This window comes from Primulina eburnea, chromosome 11 (genome assembly GCF_022965805.1).
Source record: "Primulina eburnea isolate SZY01 chromosome 11, ASM2296580v1, whole genome shotgun sequence".
NCBI classification, from domain to species: Eukaryota; Viridiplantae; Streptophyta; class Magnoliopsida; order Lamiales; family Gesneriaceae; genus Primulina; species Primulina eburnea.
In genome coordinates, this window is record NC_133111.1 from 33,961,721 (window position 1) to 33,973,456 (window position 11,736).

The 11,736-nt window shown below is 36.9% G+C and overlaps 1 protein-coding gene across 1 annotated transcript; it reads right to left on the reverse strand.

Moving 5' to 3' along the window:
• Window positions 1–7,856: 7,856 nt before the first annotated feature.
• On the reverse strand, window positions 7,857–11,400 carry LOC140805554 (uncharacterized). Its single transcript, XM_073161819.1, has 10 exons — window positions 11,200–11,400; window positions 10,631–10,885; window positions 10,277–10,453; window positions 10,112–10,153; window positions 9,602–9,673; window positions 9,400–9,530; window positions 9,079–9,285; window positions 8,391–8,482; window positions 8,202–8,303; window positions 7,857–8,101 (listed from the first exon to the last, which is right to left on the reverse strand). Exons 1-10 carry the CDS (start codon window positions 11,398–11,400, stop codon window positions 7,857–7,859), a joined length of 1,524 nt encoding a protein of 507 aa, XP_073017920.1.
• Between the last annotated feature and the right edge of the window lie 336 nt (window positions 11,401–11,736).

An 11,736-nucleotide genomic window follows, 5' to 3' on the forward strand; every position in this document is an offset into this window, starting at 1 on the left:
TTACTAAGAAAGTGATACAAAGAACTACATCGAGTTTCAACATGAAGAAGAAATTTTTTATATTTTTCCGTTAGCAATGACTAGTTCTTTCCAATTACGACCCTATATTCTTTCATGTAACGATTTCCCACATACTTTGAATTTTCCTATCGTAGTAGTCATGCATTCATCAAATACACATTTGACACACAAGTTGATAATATGACATGCATATCTAACATTAAGCAAACTACCTTCTAAAATCGGTCTTAATGAATAATAAAGGTATATAATAGCAATATTACTGTCACTCGCATTATCTAATGTGATTAACATTATTTTCTTTGTATGCCATAAAACTTGCCAAAATTTAAAACATATCTAGCTATAGTATATCCAGTGTCTTACGATTCTAATTTATTTAAAGATAAAATACTTTTCTGCATAGTCAAATTTTCATCAATCAAATGATACCTAAAAATAAGGTAAGATTCTAATTTTATATTAATATAAATATCATTTGTGAAACTAACTGTACAAGTAATGCTCGAAAGATGCAAAATTGATGACTCTTAATATTCCTTATACATATAAAAAAAGTTTATTAAGTGTGTGCCTAGAAATATTGGAAAACATGTTAAATAGTACTAGTAAATTCAACAAAACCTTCTTGTTCAACTATTAAAAAAAGTTGGCAACAATTCGTAAAAAAATTTAAAACTGACTTTTTGAGAAATTTCTTTTGTAATCATAAAACTTTTAGCAGTTAAAAGATCAATTTTTTGTGGGTTGGTTCTCAGATGATTGATTACAAGGTATCAAGGTCAAGTTTATATACCTTGACCAAATATTTTTTTAAGTTCCGGTACCACCACTCTTTTTGTAAGAATATCTATTTTTTCTAATTCTACACAAGACAAAAGAGTCGTTCGTACCTTCTTCTTCTTCTTTTTTCGATTTCGAAGTGATCCCAAATCTTGCTTCGCTTAGCTCGGCTCGTCATCGTGTTGCTTGCTCCGGTAGATGACGTCCGCAAATCCCACAATCTTCTTTGGGGAGTCCATATCATCTTCCTCCTCGTGGTCGGGTTCTACTTAGTCAAGAATGTAGCCAAAATTTTCACCAAATTCCAAAATCATCATAAGCACACCTCGTCGTGCACCTGTGTCACAATTACTGGAATTACGGTTTGAAGCGACCAATCGAAATAAAATTTAGTGAATGTATAGCAAATAATAACAAATAGGAGATTGAGTGTAGAGCAATTTAAATTTTGAAGAATGAGATTGTTGTGTGAAAAATTGAAAAACAATTATATATTTAAACTTTAATTTCGAGTAGGTGGGATAAAAAAAATTGCAATTTGGCCTCCAATATGGGTGTCAAATTGAAAAAAACAATTTGATTGTAGTCATTGGGCCAACACATGCAATTGTAGCTGCTGGCTCAATGACTGTGTTCATTTTTTAAAATTTTATTTGGATCCAAAAGTGAAAAATCGTACTAATCCATTCACTAATGAATTCAGGGTGGTTCCAAAACGGTTACGTCAAACTGATGGTTGCAAAACCAAAATTATTGCGCAAAAACTGCAATCAGTTGAGCATGAGAAGTTGTTAGCAGTTACGGTATTTTGGTCAGTCTGATCAGCTTGGTCATCCAAATGAAACGATTCAGTATGCATTATAAAGCTAAGATGATGATCTACAAATCATATTCACTAGCAAAGTCTGAATCGGAGTGTAAAATGTTGATAAAAGATGATGAAAATATGAGTTCTATGCATACTGAAATCAGCAAGGAAGATTTCGACAGACCTCATCAGTTTGGTTCAGTTGAGGACGAACAAAACTGAACAAAAACATTAAAATTTGTTGGGCTTGGGAAAAGTGGCCAGTAAGGCAAAAATGATCGTTTCAATATCAGAAATAGTAAATGAACTTTCCAAATGATCATGTTATTATATCGAACGTATATATCATTCTTAGAGTCTATAAATACAACATCTCGAAGATCTAATACAAGCTTTTGAAGGGTATTCAAATCATGAGCAGATTACATGAAGAAATGAGCTAGAATGAGAGCATTTCTAAGTATGAGGATACATTTGAGATATACAAACACTTTAATGGATTAAATCCTCACACACGATCACTCACACATATACATGAGAGTTGAGCATCAAATTTTAGTTGAGTGAATCTTCACATAAAGATATTAAATATTGTGTTCGTAGTCTTGGTATAAGAGACGTTAAACATTATGCGGATTGTGAGGTTATGGCCTATAATAGAGTATGATAGGAGTTTTAATTAGGCAATAGATAAGTTCTATATTGAAATGAGTTTGTACAAGGAGTTGTTTAAAACAAAGTCTTATAGTAGATCATTCCCAAGGGGAAGAATATGTGACATATGAGTTGTTAATCTCTAAACATTCATAAACAAATTCATGCTTATTTATTCAAAACATTTACTTATCATTTCTGCTGTTTTAAATATGAATTTTTGAAGAATTTTATGTTTTCTTCGAATACCAAAATATTTCATATCAAGTGTTTGATAAAATGTTTCAACCAAAATGTTTTTACTAATTCAACTTGTATACCTTTTAGATACTTTACAAAATCTTTAATCAATTTCTACGAAAAAGAGTATATTCTACTTGATTTGAAAACCAAACTCAATTGAATTCATCGATATTCAATATTTTAATAACCGAGCTATTGTAGCTCAATTATTATATCCTGATTGATCATATCAATTGATATCAAAGACGGTTGTCCTTGAAAATCATTTGAAATTGATTATGATATTTAAAATTCGAAATTTCTTATTTTTTTAACATATATATGCATTATTGAATTTTCGGTTAGCTTGAAGCGACCGTGGGAAAATAGCTTATCTTCTTGCTCGAGTGTCAAAATGATAAATTTCATTTTACGTTGCAAACTAAACTCGTAAATGATCGCATCGATATAAAATTTTTAGCCTGGTAATGAATGAGGAAAATCAGTTTACTTGTTCAATTCAGACCATAAGTGTTGCAACAGAAAATAGGATATGAAAAAATTTGGTAGCTCCACTTTCAGTTCTTTCTTCCAGCTCTAGGCGTGACAAGTGATCTGCCACCTGGTTCTCACAACCTTTCTTATATTTGACTTCAAAGTCAAAATCTTGAAGTATGAGTATCAACTTGTGCTTTGCATCCTTTTTGGCAAACAAGTAACAAAGAGCTGCATGGTCAGTGAAAACAATTAACTTGGTGCCAATGAGATATATTCTGAACTTTTTGAATGCTAACACCACTGCTAGCATTTCTTTCTCAGTGGTTGTGTAATTCTGTTGGGCTACATTATGTGTGTGACTGGCATAGTAGATAGCCTTGAACATCTTATCTCGCCTTTGTCCCAAGAAATTTGGTTAGTTATCCCTCTACTTTTATAAATTTCAAAATTTCAAAGATAGGGGAGAAATCATTTTAAATGTTTAGGGGGAGAAAATTTTGTGCTTAAATTATTTTGAAAATTTGGTTTTTTGATTAACTCAAAAAAGGGTAAAAATATGTTAGTTGAAATCATTGTTTATCTAAGTTTTGTGATCATAATAAAAAAAGAGATTGTTGGGTTTTAAAACGCTAACAATCTTGATTTTGATGATAACAAAATTTTTATTGTGTTATATTTACTCAATTGTGAAGTTGCTAACTCAATATAGAAACTGAAACCCAAATTTAACCAAACTGAAAATCTACCGAGCTTCAATGTTTTGATTATATCTCACAATTCGGTGATCAAAATTACTAGACTCAAAGATGGCTGAACATAAAACTCAATTTGGGACAAGTTTTACTTCACGTCAGTTGGAATAAATCAGATGTTATCTAGGCAAGCTGTTGGTTGAAACCAAACTGATTGAACAAAAACAACAATCAGTTGAGTATGATCAGTTGCAGTATTTTGGTCAACCTGATCAGCTCAACTATCCAAATGAAATGATTCAGTATGAGTTATAAAGCTAGGACAATAATATACAAATCATGTTCACAAGTCAAAGTTTGAATCTAAATGTAAAATGCTGATAAATGACGATGAACATATGATTTCTGCGCAGACTGAAATCAGCAAGGCATGTAGATCTCATCAGTTTGGTTCAGTTGAGTAGACGAACAAAACTGAACCAAAATGTCAAAATCAGTTGGGGCTGTCCAGGCTTGACTTGAACAACTTTCCTCCACTAGTATATTGGATAAATGTGACAAGGTTAATAGATCTTGTAGGCTTGTAACGTTAGGCTATGACTCTTGGCTACAATAGAAGGTATAGAAATCAAAATTTGAGAGAAACAATCGAATTTTCATCATCTTCACTTTCATTTTATTCACCATCACTTTATTGTTTTCTTCCCAATCATATCCTCTATTTCCCATATTTTTCCTTTTCACCACTTTTTGATTCCTTCATTTGATTGTTTTTCTTCTTTTTGTCTCTTTTTGAACTCCTTTTTGCACATTCAATTTTTCTTTTTCTTTTCAAGGAATATTTGAATCATTACAACACCAATGAACTTATTTCTCTCAAAATTTAGGTAGGAAACTAAGTGTATAAGATTCATTAGGTAGTTGTTGTGGGATGTAGAATAGAAACAAGTGGGGGCTAATTTTATGTCATTGACACACACCACTTGATTTTTTTTTTGTAGGCTCAAAATAGGACACTAGGGATATTTCATGTTGATTTGGCAGGCTCAAAGGCTCATACGGTTCCAAAGATTGCCTAAATCATTCCTATGTCACATATTATCCGTATTTCGCCTCAAAAAAAGTTCAAGCAAGTTACAGGTCAATCCATTAGTCAACTCGTACAAACCAATCACATGCATTTTTCAATAAAACGGATATATGAGATAGTTGCACAAAGAAAAAAATCAAGCATCTCAATCTACTCGATGCTCAATGGGCTAACGAACGATAATAACAATGAAAACAGGTCTAAAGACATTGAGAAAGATTGCTTAGGTCATTTCTGTGTTTGCAAATGTGTTTGTTAATGTCATGTAAGAAATACTAAAATTTAGATATCTATTGTATATTTAGCATCACAAGTATGTAAATTGTCTCTAAGCATTGATAGTATCAACAAACATGACCGTGCAAAGATATTTGTGACTCCCAAGTTATCATGAATACATACATATATGCATTAAAACAACGATTTCATTTTTATCATTGGCTACACAATGACGTATCCATGATGTTTCCTAACAATTCTAGCATGCAATAAAAAAATAAACTTTTTTTTTCTTTTTATCTTTTTTTCAACTAGTTTCCTACGAAATACGAAAATTCTAGCTACTGTGCTGAAAATAACTAACTACGAATTTAACTAACAATGAATTAATAACTCAAACAATCAATATGCAAGCAAATTGACCCCCTCCAAACTTACAGTATGTATTGTCCTCAATGTATAAACAAAAAATAACGGAACAATCATAACTCTCACGAAGAGCGTCAGTGCTCGCCGTCACCGTCGTCGTCGTCGTCGTCAATGTGCTAGGGTGGGGCCTGTGAAGAAGGTCCCGGGTACTGGGGTGGCCATACAGGTGGCTGGGGAAACATCGGATCATCTGGACTTATAGGTGGAAACCGTTGAGCGAGCATGGAAGTGAAGTCCATCATATATCCCATGATATGGTCGGTGCGGAACTGAAGCAAATCCAGCACCTGGCGCTGCTCAACCAGTAACCTTCTCTGGTCCTGCATCTCGATCTCTAGTCGCCGAAATCTGTCTCCCCTGCTCTGTCTGGCTGCTGCAGGTGGTGGTGGTGGCGGAAGCTGTGGCTGTGTCCCCTCCTCGTCGTCCGGATACTCATGGGGAATATAGGAGGCGGCTCCAAAGAAGGCAACAATGGGAGCCTTTGGCTTTAGCACTGGTTCATCAGGGGCCCATGATACTCCGGCCTATTGGCATAGCTCGGTAACGATATGATAACATGGAAGAGAAACCATGGCTAACCCTACATCGGCTCTCATAACCTATCCATATATAATTTTCCTCAAATCAACAATTTTCCCATCAGAATAGCAAAGACAAGTGCAACTTTGTCTTTGGTCACATCATAATAGTGCGAGGACGGAAGAATTCTGGCCAATACAAAGGATTTCCAAGCACTTGCATTAGGGCCCATGTCGGATTTCTTTAAAGAAATAGGACCGCTCGAGCTCATTTTCCAGGCAGTGCCGGCTTGACATACTGTTTGGATGATTTCTGTATAATCAACCCCCTCTTCAAGAAATTCATTGTACTCATCATGGTCGAAGCTGGGCATCTGATATAGCATATTGATCGTTCGAGAGTCGAACGACACCAATTTACCTAGCACCAAGACTTTAGACTTGTCATGAAGAATCCGGAGGTTTGCATAGAATTCTCGCACAACCGAGATAACGACATCCAAAAAGTGTTGAGCACATTCAACACATCCTCGGCTTTCCAGTTCCTCCACAATAACATCACGTGGAATTGACAAATTAAATCCTCGCTCCGGGATGATGGACCTTGTCATAGAGCTCTCATATACGTGTTGGGCCTCCTCATTCCAGAACCTATGAGAATCAAAACTTGAGGAGGAAGAGCACCCTTTTTTGATTTCTTTTTCGGCCCCATGTATTACAATACTGCAATGCCCACACTCACACACTAAAATCAACCAACCGAAGAGTCAAAATCACAGATAATCGGACCCCAAACTTGCGTTAGAACAACTATAATCGACTCACTATCAATGCCAAGTACAACACAATCACGAAATGCTTTAGAGAAGTGAGAAACACCCAATTCACAAGTTCCGCATATAGATCAAACACAAATGCTCACTAATCTCAATATTTGAATAAATCTAGATAAACCCCTTACTTGCATAGGAGAGCAAATGGAAATCGGAGTGCGGTCGAAGTCTGGGTTGTGGACGGAGCTTCGGCGTTCAGCTTCCGGCGAGGTTCAGCGGCAGTTGTCTGTGGGGTTTCTGAGGGGAGATGCGGTGGGATTTCATGAAGGGGGAGGCAGCTGTGTTTTTGTTTTCTGAAGAGGTTTCGCGTTTCTTTTTTTTTCCTTAAATCAGGTCGCGTGCATATGCACGCCCTGACCAGCGCATATGCACCAAGGTTTTTGTCCCACATTTTTTCGTCATATCGCGCATATTCGCGCCCTGAGTGGCGCATATGCGCGAAGGTCTCTGCCTTCCGAGCTGGTGCATTGGAATCCTCTGCCTTCCGCGCTGGGCTTCACGCATGTGCACGAAAATAATCACGCATATGCGCAATGCACTGTGTTCAGATTTTTTTTTGTTTTTGTTTTTAAAATAACACCTGCAAAAATAAAGAAATTCAAATCAACTCGAATAGAGAAAATTAAATTTAACAAATAAATTATTAAAATAAAATAATAAAAACAAAATGAATGCTAAAGATAATTGTGTGTTGCCTCCCAAACAGCGCTTGATTTATAGTCATCAGCCTGACTTTCTCCTTTCTACTTTGGTTCTCCAAGTGGAATGTTGTCCATGTTTCGCACTTCACTTCCAAAGTCATGCTTGACCCTCTGACCATTTACTTTAAATGTCTGAATGTTGTTGCACTTCAGCTCAATTGCCTCATGTGGATACACTGTTTTTCACTGTGAATGGTCCAGACCATCGTGATTTTAACTTATCAGGAAACAACCTCAGTCGAGAATTAAACAATAGCACTTGTTGTCCTTGTTCAAAGTCTCGTCGAAGAATCTGTTTGTCGTGCCATCGCTTGATCTTCTCTTTGTATATCATTGCATTCTCGTATGCATCATTCCCGAATTCCTCCATCTCGTTCAAATGCAACAGTCATTGCTCGCCAGATGTCCCCATATCAAAATTCAGCTTTTTCACAGCCCAGAAGGCCCTGTGCTCCAGTTCCGAAAGTAGATAGCGATCTTTCCCAAAGACCAACCTATAAGGCGACATCCCGATAGATGTCTTGTATGTAGTCCTGTACGCCCATAAAGCATCATCTAGCTTAATCGCCCAATCCTTCCGGTTTGTCTTCATTTTTTTTTCTACGATGTGCTTGATCTCCTGGTTGGATATTTCTGCTTGCCATTAGCTTGCGGGTGGTATGACAGTGTCACCATGTGCTTCACATCATACTTAGCCAACAGTGAGTTAAAAATTTTGTTACAGAAATCGTACCTTCATCACTGATTATGGCTCTAGGGGTTCCGAATCTTGTGAAAATGTTCCTGTGGAAAAACTTAACAACAACTCGAGAATCATTAGTACTGGTGGCAATTGCTTCCACCCATTTGGACACATAATCAACATCAAGTAAAATATAAGATTGGCCAAAAGATGATGGGAATGGACCCATAAAGTCAATACCCCAGACATCAAAAAGTTCCACCTCCAAAATATTTGTTAGTGGTAACTCGTGGCGTCTCGAAATATTCAACTCTTTGGCATTTATCACATGACTTTATTAAAGTATAATTGTCCTTAAACAGATTAGGCCAATAGAAACATGACTGTAGTAACTTAGCTGCTGTTCTAGATGCTCCAAAGTGTCCACCGTAAGGTGAGGAATGACATTGCTCTATAATCGTGCCTGCTTCTTCCTCTGCTACACATCGTCTAATTATCTGATCATCGCATCTCTTGAACATGATGGGATCGTCCCACAGATAAAACTTGACATTATGAAGGAATTTCTTTTTTTGGTGATGAGTTAAATCTGGTGGTAATTCACCTGCAGCAAGAAAATTAGCTATATTTGCAGACCAAGGATGTGTAACATTTACCTTGAAGAGTTGTTCGTCTGGGAACGACTAATTGATAGCTCTACTTTCAGTTCTTTCTTCCAGCTCTAGGCGTGACAAGTGATCTGCCACCTGGTTCCCACAATATTTCTTGTATTTGACTTCAAAGTCAAATTCTTGAAGTAGGATTATCCATCGTATCAACCTAGGGCTTTGCATCCTTTTTGGCAAACAAGCAACGAAGAGCTGCATGGTCAGTGAAAACAGTTACCTAGGTGCCAATGAGATATGTTCTGAACTTGTTGAGTGCAAACACCACTGCTAGCATTTCTTTCTCAGTGGTTGTGTAATTCGCTACATTAAGTGTGCGACTGTCATAGTAGATATCCTTCAACATCTTATCTCGCCTTTGTCCCAAAACTGCTCCCACAGCATAGTCGCTAGCATCGCACATGAGCTCAAAGGTCTTCTTCCAGTCAGGCACTATCATGATGGGTGCATAAATCAGCGATGTGTTAATCCTATTAAATGCCTGCAAATAATCATCGTCAAAAATAAATGTAGACTCTTTCTCTAACAAATTACATAAAAATCTAGTAATTTAAGAGAAATTTTTAATATAGCGACGATAAAACCCGGCATGTCCCAAGAAACTTTTGATCGCTTTCATATTCTTCGGCGGTGGGAGATTTTCAATCGCCACGAATTTGGCTCTATCCACTTCCATTCCTCTAGCCGAAATCTTGTGCCCAAGCACAATACCTTCCTGAACCATGAAGTGACAATTCTCCCAATTTAAAACTAGATTTTCGCTTGACATCTCTGCAAAACAAGTGCCAGATTTTGCAAACAATGATCAAATGATGAACCAAAGACAGATATATCATCCATGAAAACTTCCATGATTTCCTTCACCATGTCAGAAAATATGGCCATCATACACTTATAAACGTAGCAGGTGCATTGCAAAGTCCAAATGGCATTCTCCTGAAAGCAAATGTACCGTAGCGGCAAGTGAAGGTAGTCTTCTCTTGATCATCTGGTGCTATGAAAATTTGATTGTAACCTGAATAACCATATAGAAAGCAATAATAATGATAACCACCTACCCTATCAAGAATCTGGTCAATAAAGAGGATGGAGAAGTGATCTTTCTTAATTGCCTCATTCAATTTCCTGTAATCTATGCACACTCGCCAACCAGTCACTGGACGAGTTGAAACTAATTCATTCATCTCATTCCTCACCACAGTCATACCCCCTTTCTTAGGCACTACTTGCACTGGTGAAACCCAAGAACTATCAGATTATAGCATAAATAACACCAGCATTTAACAATTTTAATACCTCAGCTCTCACCACTTCTTTAATGGCTGGATTAAGCCTCCTCTGATGATCAACATAGGGGGAATAAGATTCTTGCATCAAGATTTTATGCATACAAACAGTAGGGCTAATCCCCTTTATATCACAAATTGTCCATCCCAAAGCAGATTTAAACTCTCGCAATACTCTCAACAACCTATCTTTCTCATCAATAGTAAGAGCAGAAGATATAATTATCGGATAGGACGAACTCTCGTCTAAGAATGCATAACACAAGTGACTCGATAATTCCTTCAATTCAGGAGATGCTTTTGGTACATCTTTGCCCGCATCTTCAAGTAACTCTTCGTGCTGGACATCAACCTTTTATTTAGGCAGCATATTGAGAGCAAGTAACTCTTCTCGCACATCCCAATCCTCTTCATCCACGGTAGAAGCTGATTCCAATAAGCATCTCTCCAAGGAGTCTTTCGTCATCCTACCTACACTAACATGAGATACACATGAATAAATGATATCAATACTATTACAAGTACTTACCTCATTTGGTCCTCTGATGGTGTTGTAGATGTTGAACACAACTTCCTCTCCACCTACTCTCAGTGTGAGCTCACCCTTGTGCACATCAATCAAGGATTTTCCTGTGGCCAAGAATGTCTTTCCAAAGATAAGTGGCATCTCCTGGTCTTCCTCCATATCTAAAATGACAAAATCAGCAGGAAATATGAATTTGTCTACCTTTACCAGCACATCCTCTACTATCCCTCGTGGGTATGTAAGTGATATGTTCGCCAGCTGCAAAGAAATAGTGTCAGGATTTACCTCGCCAAGCTCCAAGGTCATGTAAATAGAAAAAAAAACATTAAATTAATACTGCATTTTTCATGATATTATGCATGGATCAGGTATATCATGGCGAATAGTTCAAACCGCACTCAAAGGTAGGGCATTTCCCATTTTTATAGGAACTTCTGTATCACCGTCGAGAGTAACTATCAGTCGAAGAACACCATGCGTTGATGGGTGGTGAGGGCCCATATTGACTATCATGAGGTCTTTTCTTGTAGTTGATGCAATCATAAGTTTTTTTTTTCTCGAGTCATTCTTACTTCCCTTTTGGGCCGGTTGTGGGCGAGGAGGGCACCTAAATCACATAAAGCCCTATTTACTCTAGAATCACCAATAACACAAGGAATAGTAAAAATCCCTAGATCTTTGAGTTTTTGTGGTAGTTTCCTTTCGAGTATGGCACTGCACTCTTCGGTTAGCTTCACGGTCTCAAATTCTTGAAGTTTCCTCTTCTTGGACATCACATCCTTAATGAACTAAGCGTAATTGGGCATTTGCTCCAATGCATCGACAAATGAGATGTAAATGTGTATTTTCTTGAAGATTTCTAGGAACTTCACAAACTGATCATCTAACACTTTCTTCTTGAACCTCTGTGGATATAGAAGTTTCACATTTGATAAAAGCTGCTGTTCAAGAACTTTCTTGGGTTCTTTTAATTTTTCTTTTCCAACACTTACACCTTTTCCATCATCTTCTCAACAAGAATTTATACATTTTCTTCAGTAGGCTCTAGTATTCCAATTTCTCTGCCACTCCTCAGTGTGACAGCTTTGCATTGCTCCCTAGGATTCACC